The sequence below is a fragment of the Callithrix jacchus genome, chromosome 11 (assembly GCF_049354715.1).
Source record: "Callithrix jacchus isolate 240 chromosome 11, calJac240_pri, whole genome shotgun sequence".
NCBI lineage: Eukaryota > Metazoa > Chordata > Mammalia > Primates > Cebidae > Callithrix > Callithrix jacchus.
The window spans coordinates 115,708,533-115,722,771 of record NC_133512.1 but is presented as its reverse complement, the minus strand read 5'-3'; the positions used below and the strand labels follow the sequence as shown (position 1 = coordinate 115,722,771).

Below are 14,239 nucleotides of genomic sequence, written 5' to 3'. Positions count from 1 at the left end.
CTGTTTATATAGCCAAGTGTATATGCTTTACTACCTAACAATTATTTCATTCTAGCTTAGGCAAATCCCTAACTGAAACACCTAGCTAATGCTTTAGACACATGAATTAAGTGGGATACAATTTGTTCATTTGTATTATCTCCAGCTTCAACCTCATACTTCCTAGTATAATACATTCTTTTCAACCAGAAATTAAACTACATATCTAGCATTATTTTCAGTGCTTGTACTTCATGAGAAATGACCTGATTTTCAAGACACTTCTTAAGTGCATTGCATTTTATTTTGGTAATAGCAGAGACCTCATGTGACCAGTTTGATTGATTCAAGAATTTATCACTCTTATTCAAGCAAAGGAATTCATTCAAGTAAATTCAAACTTGAATGCCTACCTCTGCGCTGAAGCTGACAGACAGTATTAACTTTTATCAAGGCCATCTTTTATACCTGTCTTTCATTTATACAAAAACTGACCTGTCCATGTCTAATAAGTAAAAACTGATAGAAGACATTATAAAGTCACTGGTTTATCATAGAAAGCTTTGTTGGGTTTAGAGCTCAGTGATTTAAGCTTGTAAAACTGCATTCTCTGGCAAAATATGTATATTGTGTATAAATGGTTGGGAGCTTACCATTACAGTTTATCTCTTCACATCTGCCTTAAAAATGCGATGTAGGCCGGGCGCGGTGGCTCAAGCCTGTAATCCCAGCACTTTGGGAGGCCGAGGCGGGTGGATCACGAGGTCAAGAGATCGAGACCATCCTGGTCAACATGGTGAAACCCCGTCTCTACTAAAAATTACAAAAAATTAGCTGGGCATGGTGGCGCGTGCCTGTAATCCCAGCTACTCAGGAGGCTGAGGCAGGAGAATTGCCTGAACCCAGGGGGTGGAGGTTGCGGTGAGCCGAGATTGCGCCATTGCACTCCAGCCTGGGTAACAAGAGCGAAACTCCGTCTCAAAAAAAAAAAAAAAAAAATGCGATGTAGGCTGGGCTTAGTAGCTCATGCCTCTAATCCCAGCCCTTTGGGAGTTGGAAGCAGACAGATGATCTGAGGTCAGGAGTTTGTGACCAGCCTGACCAACATGGAGAAATCCCATCTCTACTAAAAAAAAAAAAAAAAATGCTATGTAGAGATACATTAACAGAGTTATAATAAAACAGTGTTTTAAAATCTAACCTATAAACAAAAACTAGTTTGAGGCACCCAGTCATTTAATGAGAGATTGAGAATGATGGTTAATGGATCAAAAAAGCACTTAGGAGTATGTTTCTGATTTTATTCTCTAAATTATACTCAATTTCATGGTAATTACATGAAGAAGTTACCTATAATTATTCTTAACACTACATGGAATTCCCTGGGTAATTGTGGGTCATTTATTTCCTGAAAGTTATGTGAAATCCTTAGCTGGTTGAATGTTGCACAGTACTTGAGAATTACAGTTTGAAGTGATTTCTGTGGGAGGGAATCACTACAATGTATACTCTAAATAAAGTCATCTAACTGTTTTAAAAAAAAAAAAAAAGAGAGAGAGAGATACTCTTCCAAATCCTTCTTTTAAAAATCCACATTCATCCACAATCTCATCCCTTTGCAGAAATTATTGCCTAAATTCTCACCAAGTTTTGAATTCCTAAAATAGACCCGGATCTGGGATTTGAAGGCTCCCCCAGAAAAAGTTTATGGCTGGAGGAGTGTCATAGAGGGTCTGCATATGACAGTACTTACAGATTAAATTTTTGGATGTTTTAACACAAAGATTTTTGCTATCCTTATTGGCCAAAGAACACTACTATTTTGTGGTTCTGGACCCTGGCTTCTACCTCCCTGTGATTTGTTTTAATGCTGAAATGACTTGGCTATCCAAAACTTCTAGTCTAGAGGTCTGTTGGTTGAAGGTAGAAGTTTCCAAGTTTGTTGAAATAATATGAAGCTGACTATCTCACATGAATGATGTGGCCCTCATTTGTTTTAGGCGAAGACTCATTGCTGCAGTATATTGATTTCTTCACCAAATGATTTTTCTTTTTCTCAATAAATGCTGTCTTAGAGGTTCTGCTTATACATGATTTTTAAAACATTGATTTCCTTCTATCCACCAGATACTGTGAATTGTTTTTCCATTTATTTTTCTTAGCAAATGTAACTTTATTCTTGACTTTTTTTAGCCCTAGATTTTCTGTGGCATTCTGTAGGAGCATTGTATTGCTTGGGAAGAAAAAAAAGATCAAAATCATTCTTAGGCAAAATGCTCTGTTATCCTTATTTATGACAAGAGAAAAATGAAATTTTAAATTGTATATTAAGGAATTAATAACATTCAGATACTGCTGTAAAATACTTGAGTCGTTTTTATTTGCGGATAGTACTAATGAGTGTGGCAACTGTAATGGAGAAACCTGTGTTGGCCTCTTCTCATGGCATTAGGAACTCTTGTCATAGAACTCTTGGTAAAGTACAAGTTTGATAGCAGAGCTCCTGAATTCAGCATATCATCGGGATTTCCATTTACCTTTTGTCTTTTTTTATTGTATTTTTTTAGCCTTTTTGTTTCTGTTCCTACCTTCCATGAGTAGCATTGATTTTTCAGCTGAAGTTGGAATTTTTATTAAGAATTGACTTTAAATTTCTGATATAATTGAATATTAGAAATGGCTTCAGTTGCCATGAAATGATTGCTTTTCTTTTTATTTTTTTCTTAAATAAAAATAATACAGCCTTATAAATGTCTCTTTTCCTCAAGAATGTGAATTTAGGCTGGGCGTAGTGACTCATGCCTGTAATCCCAGACCTTTGGGACGCTGACACAGGAGGATTTCTTGAGCCCAGGAATTTGAGATCAGCTGGGCAACACAGCAAGACCTCATCTTTACTTTAAAAAAAAAATTTTTTTTTTAGCCAGGTGTGGTGGTACATGCCAGTAGTCCCAGCTACTTGGGAGGCTGAGGTGGGAGGATCACTTGAACCCAGGAGTTTGAGGCTGCAGTGAGCTATGATTGCAATGCTGCATCTAGACTGGGCAACAGAACAGAGCAAGACCCTGTCTCAAAAAAAAAAAAGAATTTAGCTCCAATTCCAAATGACTAACTCTTATGCCAGTCATAGCCAGTGAAACCATCGACAGTAGCTTCAGTAGCCCTTAACCTAAGGAGTCATTAGAGGTTAGAGTAAATTAGATTATCTAATAGTGCAGAGAGAAATGCCATTATGGGAAATGATCAACTGTCTGCCATTTTCGCTAAAGTTTTAGATTGTGAACTGGATCCTGCTTCACAGCTTAAAGACACAAAATGAAAGGGTAGTTCTAGTTTATCTTCTTAATCAGAGTCATTATTTGGAAATAAGATTTGCAATATGCTGTTTGTCCCCAGACACTGCTGAGCTTGCTGGAAAACAGAAAAGTTTAACATGGTTGTTAACTGAAAGCTGTAGAGTCAACAACAAAAAAGGGGAAATGTTTTTGGTAGGGAATTGGACCAGTTCTAAGATATCACTTGTAATTATAAAATAATGTCTTCCTTTTTATCTGCTTTTCAAACAGTCTCAGTGAACTATTAAACATTTGTGTGCAGTGTCCTGTTTTGCTTATCTGAGACATTTTGACTTGGAAGTATTAAACTTCAGGAACGAGCTAGAGAAGAGAATGAGAGTATGTTAGAGAAGGAAAAATAGGAGCTTTTGCTCATGGATTTTAGAGGTTCACAAATTGAAAGGAAAAAGAAAATCCTTTGTTTCTAACCCTAAAATAATTTTGTTAATGAGGTGCTGGGAAGAAGACTATCAAAAGAGCTCAAAGCTCATGCTTTTAGAATAATCAGTAATTCTGAATAGTCTTTGGGAAATAGCGTTTCTTGGTTAATTACCTTTCTTACCTTCTCCCAAATGACTGTTTGAGACCTTAAAACAGAAAATCCAGTGTTAATGGGCTCTAGATCTTCAGCTAGGTGAGCAGTTTCTTACATACAACCAGTTTTCTTGATAAGGATCCAGCAGGAAAACCAGCAATAAAACATTTCAGCATGCAATTTGGGGGTTCCGTTGCTTATTCACTGAGTTTAAGCTCTTGCTGCAACATGGCTCTGTACCATCTGGGATGCTAGCAATCACAGCAGTTAGCTCAGATATCTGAGCTGTCTGCCACACACATACCAGCCTGAGGAGATCATCATTCTTCAGTTTCATTCATTACTTAATGAATGCCAAATTAATTGGCAGGAAGAAGAAACACTCTGTGTGATATACTGAACAAGCCTGTGTGCATGATTAAGGAGTCACTCAAAAAGCTAATTTTGAGCTTTATTTCTCCTTTGTTAACAAATCTCAAGAAAGCCTTTGTTACAGTTTAGCTCATGTCATTTGGTTGGTTTTATTTTCTAGCCCTTTAACATAGGAGGAAATTGTCATTTCATGTACAACTTGTAACACATACAGAATTGAAATGATTAGTTTTCTTGCCTTAAATTAATTATATATCATCTCTGTTAATTCTGCTTTGCCAAGAAATAATGACATCTGGGTTTGGCATTAGAAGTATTTCATACTTTTGGTTTTTTCTTTAGGTCTCTTCCACGTCTATAAAGTGATTAAATTAGAGGAGGTATATAGAATAAGTCCCAATCCCATTGCAGCTGGCAGAGCAACAAATGAGAAAATCTTACACCATGAGGGCCATACCATCAGGTGTTTGCAAGTGACAGCTATATAGTGTGTTGTCTTGAATGCCAAGTTATAAGAGAAATAATACCAAGTAGTTATCAACTCACTCCCAAATTTAATAATAAGATAACAAAGTCTGAAAGGTTACTTATGAGTTGTCTTCCATGGGGGAAGATAAATTTATTAAAATGTCATGTACTGATTTTCTTGGGGTTTTTTTTTTCCTTTCCCAGAAAAATGATTTTGGTGACTAATCAATTGTAAACACTTTGCTTCCTTACTAACAAACCATCCATTTAGAAAAATCAAAGTGGACTTTCTTTCCTAAGCATTACAGTTAGCCTGGGCAAGAGATGTTATGATTGTCTTATTCTTTAAGCCAGCTTACGTTTTGGATTTGTGTGAAATGTCTTTTGAAAAGAAATTAGATAGTATAGTATTAATTATCTATTGTGTATAGTCTTCTGCATAATTTAGAGTTGCACAATAATGTAACTTTTCTGTAAACAGTATTCTTTATCCATAAATATTTTATAAATATACATATACATTTTAAAAAATTTTCTTTTTAAAGAGATTTCTTGCCTTGCTCCCACTCCAAAAGCTATGTACAGTTCAGTCATTAGCCTCAGAGGAAGAATATAGGAAAGCAACGATGAGGCCCTCCTTTTCTTGTGTTGGTCTTGGGAACAAACAGTATTCCATCTTTCAAAAATGATGTATTTGTAAACAGTTTGGGAAAGATGTTAGAAATTTTTTAAAGTCAGCTCTTTTATAAATTGGAAATAGTAGTCAGAAATAAGATCCCTTCTGATAGAGATAGATCCTCAAAACCCAAGTTGGACTGAAAATTAGATTGAGAAAGATACAACTTCATCCATAGCCAATAAAATCTGTCTTTCCAAGTCTGCTTATTAATGCTGTGTGAGTCGCTCCTTCTCCTTTTGAAAACATCTCCTGGACTGGAAATGTGGTGTGGTAGCAACCAGCTTAGCTGAAAATTGGAGAATGTTAAATAGCTCTTATGGGACTTAACGATAAAATGTATTGATGTTAGTGATTATCAAAATAGGTTTATCATTATAAACTTAGGAAATTACTAACTTATACTTAATTTAGAAGGAAAACCAGTATTAAGTGATAAGACCTCTTCATTTTATTTGCTCTGACTTATTTCCATTACCAAACATAGTAAAGGCCAGAAAAGATTAAAAAAAAAAAAAATTCCTTTTTTTTTTTTTTTTTTTTTTAAAAACCACATGGAGAAAGGACCAGGCTGGAAGCATATGTTCCCACCCGTATTTATATTCTTTTGAGCATTGCCCTTTTCTAGACAGACAATCTGAAAATAATTGTGTTGATATGTCTCTTTAAGCCTGAACTATGGGTGTAAGAGGTTATCCAGAAGCTTTAGGGAGCTGCGTTGCTCAGGTCATTGGAAGTTTCATCCCTAAGACTCATTTGAATTCCTAAGTCCTTTATGTACCATTATGGGCATATGGAGCATATTCATATTATGAGGAGGAGTCTTTATGATGAACTTTTTAATATGGCCATAATTAAACTGACATCCAAAAAGGATGAGCTACTTGTCAGAAGCCAAAAGAAAAACAGACACAATGAATATGAAGCGAGGAGTCCATAAAACAAGAGTTCTTTACCACATTTAAGCAAATGTCTCTCAAAAAATTGTATTTCTCTACACATTAGCTGAGATTCACACATGTTGCACCTCAGTATTTCAGATGAGACTCTGTGTGGAGGAGAAAACTGCAGACTTGTTTTGTTCTGGTTTTTCACACCCTCTTCTGTGGCAATGTGAGGTCAGGATTGTTTCCTAAAGTATCCACATTGTCTTAAATAGAAATCATGGGACTCTAGAAAGCTGGCATGAGCTGGTGGGAGCTTTTAAACAAGTGCTTTATGGGTATCAGATCTCTTCTGACATCAGTTGTTTCAAATCATTGTTGGGCTCTGTAATGTTCTGTGATCTTCCCCGTACCCCTCATGATCCTCTCCGGTTTATCTTTTATCTAATCTCTATGGATTTCTTAGTATTTTTTTTTAGTGCAAATAATTTTCAGATCCCAGCTTTGGTAAATGTGTTAACTCTACTTTGTGAATAAATAAATGAGTGATCTGCTGAACGATTGCAATTGTAGAATTATGTTGTATGTAATGTACATATGGAGAAAGAATGTATTTTCATTTTCTTAATAAAAAGTTATATATGGATGCTACAAGATGTCTCTTATATTTGCTCAAACTGCTTTTGAAGTGAACTTTTGAAATGTTTATATACTTTGCAGTTGTGTTTTTTCCCTCAGAAAGATGAGTTTTATTTAGACTTCCAAAAACAGAACGTGATACACTTTAGAAGGCCGTCGGGTGTTTTCCTTTGAGACAATGCTCACATAAAGAAGTACTGGCTATGCTCATCAAGTTTCTACAGGGAGGCTTCCACTTTTAAAGACCACTGGTAAATTATTTCATGAAGCAGTGTTTTTCTACCTACTTTTAATGACCAGCCTTATTTTATTTGCTTTGTCCATTTGGGCTTGTGTTCCTCTTTAATGGGGATGTGCTTGTACAGGCTAGAAACTAGAAGACTGAACTGAAATGGAAAATTCATTAAGAAAAGATAGCAAAGCAAGAGAACCTAGAAGTGTTGTGAAGTTGGAGAAATTCTGGATCCCTGTCCCCAGTGAAGGGGAAAGACACTTTATGGGCCAAACCTTAAAAAAAAAATAAGCTGAGAAATATGCCAGATCAAGTACTGGATCTCTGGGGCCGAGTGGTGGGACTCTTTGTAACGAAATCCCCTCCGCCCTTTCCACCTCCTGGTCTGCTTTACATCTTCTTGGCTTTGTGATCCTGCATTCTGGAGTGAATTGTCAGCTGATTTTATTCAAAATGGGGATCATGTTTTCTGTTTACAAATTCAATAATCCAAACCTTACTGCAGAGCTTTCATTTCTAGGGTATCCTTTGCGTGTGGCTCTGAGTAACATTTCTTTGTGTTCTCAAAACAGGAAAGCATGAGGTGCACTGGTGAGGTAAGGAATTGACCTTTCCTTGTTCAGTCCTCCAGAGAATTAACTCAAAGGGATCAAAATCCAGGATACCACCCTTGATATATTTGTCACTACCGACAGCAGTAAGTAAAGAAGACTTGGCCCTAAACACAGATGAGAGCCGGCTGTATCCGGGCCAAGTGCATGTAGAGACTACTACAGAGACGGGAAGGTGCTACGTTAGGGGCTTTTCTACTGTGTAAGGAAGATAACTGAGCATTCTAATGGGGAAATGGCTGTGTGTGCCCATGTTCCCATAACTTCTCATATAAATAACGACTGCAGAGTTCATAGAAATTGGGAGGAAATATAAATCAAGGCAGCATTTGTTTATCACTAACCATTGAGATTCTGAAGGTAGTAATGTGATTGGAAAGACCATCTGAGGTTTGTGCAGTCCTGGCTAAGTTTCAATCCTAGTTGATCACGATTCTTCTTTACTTTAGCACCACATTATACTACATCTTCCTTTGCCTTTTACATGTCTGGGAAAGAGAAAAGGAAGAGGGGACTGCAGACTTGGGGCTTTCTGGAGCATAGGGCAGTTGGGACAGCAGAGGACAGCTTCATTACTGTCTTACAGGGGCCTTTTTTCCTGTGGGCTTTCACCCAGGAAAAGTAGCAGCAGTTGGCTATATCCTTGCCAGAGACATTCTTATTACAGGGAAGGAGATAGAAACTATGTAGAAGTAGCCTGCCTAGCACTACGTTCCTAAGTTTTGATGGTTGGCAAACCCCAAGAGGACGTTAGGACCCTTGGCAATGTACATAGCACACATTGTACAGCTGCCCTCTAAACTTGGGCCATAGAATGGAGAGCCCCAGAGGAATCAGGAGTCCTGGCTTTTATTTCCTGATTACTGGTGACTTCTGCAAAGCATTGTGCAGTCACAACTTCTCTGTCTCATTTCTTCTGTTCAGTAAATATTGGCAGCAGATCTTATTTCCTAGGGTCCTATTATTTTTTTGAGACAGGGTCTCACTGTCGTGCAGGCTGGAACGTAGTGGTACAATCATAGCTTCCTGCAGCCTCCAACTCCTGGGCTCAAGTGATCCTGCCTCAGCAGGACTACAGGTATATGCCAGCACAACTGGCTAATTTTAAAAAAAAAAGAAAAGAAATTTGTAAAGATGGGATCTGGCTATGTTATCCAGGCTGGTCTCAAATTCCTGAGCTCCAGCTGTTCCTCTCACCTCGACCTCCTAAAGTGCTGGGATTAAAGGCATGACCCTACCAAAGTCTTTGAAAGCTATCTCAGTGTTCATCATTAGTGTTAATTATGTAGCCAGTCCTATTCTTTACTTTTTTACTTTGTGATACACAAGAAATCTGTGATTTGGGATGGAGCTCATAAGGGAGGTTGAGTGACAAAGCGTAACACATTGAAATTGACAACTGAGTGTGTGTCTTGGTTGGCAGGCAAGGAGTAGGGTCATGTGGCCTATGATAGGCTATTTGTAAATAGTAAGATGCTAGGCAGACACACAAGATTGTTGTCTAGCAACTAAGATTATGGACCAGTTCTACCTGACAGTTTCCCCTCTGCAGGTTGGAAATGATGACGTTTTCCTCTTGCAGTGAGGAAGCATACAGCTGCGGATAGTACCACACAGGAGATGAAGAATCCTCTCCAGTGATTCCGTCCCTAAACCTCTATCATCTTCATTGCAGACTTGGGGGAGGGATAGGCAGAAGCCTCTTGTGGCAGTAAACCGATCTTTTTATGGGCAGAAACAGGGCCAGAACAGAGCTTCTTTGTTTTCATATTTTTGTTTTCTCTCTGCCAGTATTTTCATACCTGATCAGTGTTCAGCAGCCCCTTGGGGATTTCTGGTAGTGGTGATCCACAGTGTATCTGAGGCAGAAGTAGGAGAGGGAAGGAAGACAGTAAAACATCTATAAAACAACATCTTAGGAGAAAGTGAGGTCCTTTACAGTCACTAGGACAGCTTGAATAACGTAAAAAGACATCACCACCTTTAGGACCCCCCTCTCCTTTTTTTTCTTTCAGCTTCCCTCCTCTCTCCTAATTTCTGTGCCTGCAGCGTTGGACAAGTGTAAGTCAGCAGAGGCTCCTGTGCTCATGGGTGTGACCTGACATCCTCAGGTGCTTTCGCAATGAGCCTCTTACTTAAGTGAAGATGTTAAGCCAGAGCAAAATACCAGAGCTCGAACCAGTTTACACAAAAACACTTTAATTGACAGTATACAATTTTCCAAAATATATTTTTGTAAGAAAATGCAATAATTAACTATAGTTTTTACAAACAAGTTTCTCAGTAAATTCCAGTGTACTTCAGACCTCTGTCCACTAAGACACATATATGATCCCCCAGTTCCTGGGCAAACTGTTTAACATTCATTGCGAACAAAAAGCCCCACACAGATAGTCATCTGCTCCCCGCCTCCGTGCTGTGTGTGTTTGCAGTAGACCTGAGGGATCAGCTAGTGATAATGACAAAAGCTATGCTACTGTTTTACTCTTGCCCTCTCTGCCTCCCCCATCTTGTTTCCTTGGTCCCTCCATCCTGTTGGAATAAGTTACATGCATAAAAGCTCATCTAAAACTTAAATTTCTTGGCAGAAAGAATTGTTCACTTAGATCTTAAACCTAAAAGAAGATTCAGAGAAAATATAGGAGACCAGTTTCTGTTTTTGTGTTCGTGCCCTCCCTAGCCTTGCTAGGGTAAGAATCGGGAAAGGAATTCTGTCCTTTGTGTCATTCTGGCGCTTTCAAGTAGCAATTCATAATTTACGGATTATTCCTTCTGAGGCACACAGCACTGGTCTGCAGTCCAGGTTTTAATCTTGTTTCTGTCCCAAACCATGGACTTTGAGCAAGTCACTTTATCTTTGTGGGCTTCACATTCTCTTGTCTGTAGAAAAAGACTGGACTAGAACTTGAAATCCCTCATGACTAGAGGGTTGCCTGCCAACCAGAGCATATTGACTCCAACCTTTACTATAATGGGGCTGCGACTTTGCTGGGGAGGGAGCAGGGTGGAGTTTTAAAATTTAAAAAAAAAAAACCTGATTTACAAGACAAATATTTTGTCATAAGCTTGTCTTGTTATATTTCATTTTTTGTTTAAAAAAAATCAAAAACTTTTCATTTCTAGTAAGACATTTACATTCTTGTTCAGAGAAAAAACTCGGCCATCACTCAGCTAACATGTTTTTTCAAAGTAGGTTCACTTAAAGCAATGCAGGGTGGATTAACATGTGGCCAGGGCATTTACATTATCCAAAAAACAGGTGTATATGTATCAGTTTGAACTTGTTCTTCAGAGTTTCTCCAGTATTTTGTCAAAAAAGATAAAGCTCAAGAAGTGATTTAAATAAACTTTGTTATCAAGAGGGAAGAAAAACTGGTGTCTAGACTAGATTAAACCCATATTTTGTCTTACGATGCAAAGAATTTTCTGTACCTCCTTCATCAGCATTGCTGCTTCTCTCCCCACTCATGTGACAGTAGGCTTCCAGTCATATTCATGGTTTCTGGCCTTCTCTGCAGCTTGGGGAAACCATGGTTTGCCACTAAACTCTCTTTGGTACAACCTGTTTAAAAAACATGCTGAGCTTCTAGTGTTCCTCTTACCTCTTCCAGGACCCAGACTCCGAATTATCAGAGAGCATTTAGAACCCAGTAAAGGTGGTGGAAGATGGTGACCTTTAGATGTGTGGCTGTTTGGCCTGTTGACTTAGGTGTCCTGGTGGCAAGAGCATGGCAAGGTGTCAGATTCTGAAGCTGCCCTAAGACTAGACTAACACAGTTTGGACAAACATAAAGAAGGAACCTCTGAATCAGCCTAAAGCTTCTGTGGGTTCTCCTTGGACAGAGTGATGGAGAGTCGGGAACTGTGGCTGACCTGACCAGGCACAACTGCTGTCTAGTCCTTGCCAGTCATCTGTCTCCAAGAGGCCTTAGGGTTGCAGCCTTTGATCAATTTGCAGAGGCCTATTTGCTGTCTCTGTCAAAAGCCCTGGCTGGGGAACTGTGACCCCGTGTCAGCAAAGGAGGAATAGTCTAGTCTGGCCTCTCCCACGGGGACCACGACAGAAACCTACTGGGTGGAAGGAACCCATTGCTGGGCAAGAAGAAAGGAAGCAAACACCTCATCAAGCCTTACAAGATTTCCTGTTTTCCCCCAAATGGGCACTGTTCTCCATCCTGCCCAAGGCCAAACACTAGAGAATCAGGGCAGATGTGTTGGGACCTTGTTAGCCTCGCATCCCCCTAACTCCTGGGAAACTCACTTGGGCCCTATGTGAACCCTTGGCCTTCCTTTCCTCTAGGATATCAGATGGCTACAGGCTATAAGGAAGGAATTAGGCAGATGGAGTGGGGCAAGAATCTTCCCCAGTCCCTCCCCCTACCCTTTCAAAAAATAAGCCATCCCTAAGCAGATAACCTATTTCATAGAACCACTACAGCCTGGGCCTGACGCTTAAGACCTTGGAAAAATGGCAGTTTTCATTCCCCTAAGTAGTTCTGCCCATTTTTCTACTTGGTCCCAGGGAATTTACACCCAGCATAATGGAGACCATGGTGAAAGTTCAAAATTCCATACAGGATTCCCCCTTCTCAGTTAGACGAAACCTCACCATGCCCACTGCTTAGGAGCCTTCTACATGGCAACTAACTGCTGAGCCTGTAAAAATCTTACATTAGGGAAAAGACATGGCTTTGTGCTTCTCCGAGATGCCACCAGAAACTGCAAGAGAACTACAGCAGCCCCACTAGGACCACAGAGAAAACAGCAAGGCCTAGCTCCAAGCCAGGACACTGAGAGTTCCCAGAACAGTCCGTCCCCCAGGCTGCTCTTCATGCATCTCCCTCGTTCCCTGTGGCACAGGAGAACCAGAATGTGCGAGATGAGCTAACTGGATGTCCACAACTGTCTAAGCTTTGGCCTTTGGCAGTGGAGGGCTGGGTTAGAAAACAAACTCTCCACAACTTGAAATGTCCCTGAGTTTCCTATGAAATAAAGAGGAAAGCCTGTCCTTCCTGGTTGCTTTAATGGATTGTCTCTGAAAACACATCGCTGAGGGAGGGGGCAGGGGCAGGAAGGCCTCTCCCACAGCCACTGCTCTTTTACACTGGGTCTCAGGGAATCACTCCCATCAGCTGAGCAGTGAACAACAAAAGGAACACTGCTTTCAGTAGCTACAGCAGATTTTAGTCCATGGTGAAAATGGAAGGCCAAAGAAGATTGTGGGGAGCCTCTGCAAGGAGGACCGGGGCGATGGGCCAGTGTTCCTGCTGACCCCATAATCAGCTGCCCTGAGACACCAGCCTGAAGAGCGTCTCCTTCTAGAGGACCTGCACATGGGTCCCCAAAGCAGACCTGGTTCATGCAGGGAGTCCTGTGTGGGTTAAGCCCCAATCTCACAAAGCACATGTGAGAAAATCAGAATCCAGAACAAGGGGTTCAAAGTTATGAATAACCTGTGCTAATCCCAGAGGCCATAGGACAGAGTAAGTGGGAACAAACAGCGAGCATAGGGAGGGGGAAGAACACAGGGTGGGAAAATGGGTACATGAGGCTGGGGTAGGAGAAGGAAAACTTAGGAGCTGGACTGTCAAGCTGTCAGATCCCACTGAGCCAAGATGGAGCCCTGCCCTCCTTTCCAGACCACCCAGCTGCTAGAGTTTCACTCCTGCCCGGGACAGCTCTGGCGGGAGGACACACGTGAACACGGCAGTGTGGCGTGGTGCAAATGGAATCTTTGTTTTCGTCCTGACTCTGTCACCAAGTGGCTCTGACCTTGGACAAATCACTTACCCTCTTCAGGTCTCAGTAATCCCGCTGCGGAATGAAGGGATTCCACTAGTTGATCTCTTAAAGTCCCTTATACGTGGCTTTTTCTTGATTTCCCTCATCATCCAGCAGCACTGAGCTCAGGCACTATTGGGTATTTTACAAGAGAATCTGGATAGAATGTGATTTGTTCAGCTCAAAAGAAAATTTAAGGCTCTGGAGGGATTGGGAGGGGCACCCCTCAGAGTTCACTCTCCCTCCCCAGTCTTTCCCTTCCCCGTCCAAACGGCACTTGGGGTGGTTGGTCTGGAGCTCTGTGGTGCTGCTGGAGGCCGCCATTAGACTGGACTAGAGATGGGTGTCTTCCTCCTCATCCAGGTCGTCCTTGGTCAGGTTGTCCAGAGGGACGATCCAGCTGTCCCCCAGCTCCCCATTGAGGCTGACCACCTTTTTCTCCTGCATCTCAGAAGAGGTCTCCATCACTTCCAGTGTGGGGTTGTCATGGTAACCATTCTCCACCGTCTGCAGCTCCTCTGTTAGTCGTTGCTAGAGTGGGAAAGATGAGCCAGTGAGAAGGGGATTTCAGAGTTCAGAGCTTAATATAGCACAGGTACCCCTCCCACCCCGGAGCCCCACTGTGGCTAAAGCAGGCTCTCATTGCTCCCCTGTGGGGCTGGCTGCTCCTGGTGGCCATTCTGGCTCTCAGCTTGCCTGGAACTAGTTTGGAACAAAGACTTGCCCC

The 14,239-nt window shown here is 40.8% G+C and overlaps 1 protein-coding gene across 1 annotated transcript in view; it reads right to left on the bottom strand.

Moving 5' to 3' along the window:
• Nucleotides 1-9,913: 9,913 nt before the first annotated feature.
• Nucleotides 9,914-14,239, bottom strand: part of PODXL (podocalyxin like) — a 59,671-nt gene continuing 55,345 nt past the window's right edge. The window contains exon 9 of the mRNA XM_002752001.5: nt 9,914-14,043. Coding sequence (XP_002752047.5) covers nt 13,846-14,043 — 198 coding nt within the window. The 3' untranslated portion in view covers nt 9,914-13,845. The remainder of the gene's footprint in view (nt 14,044-14,239) is intronic.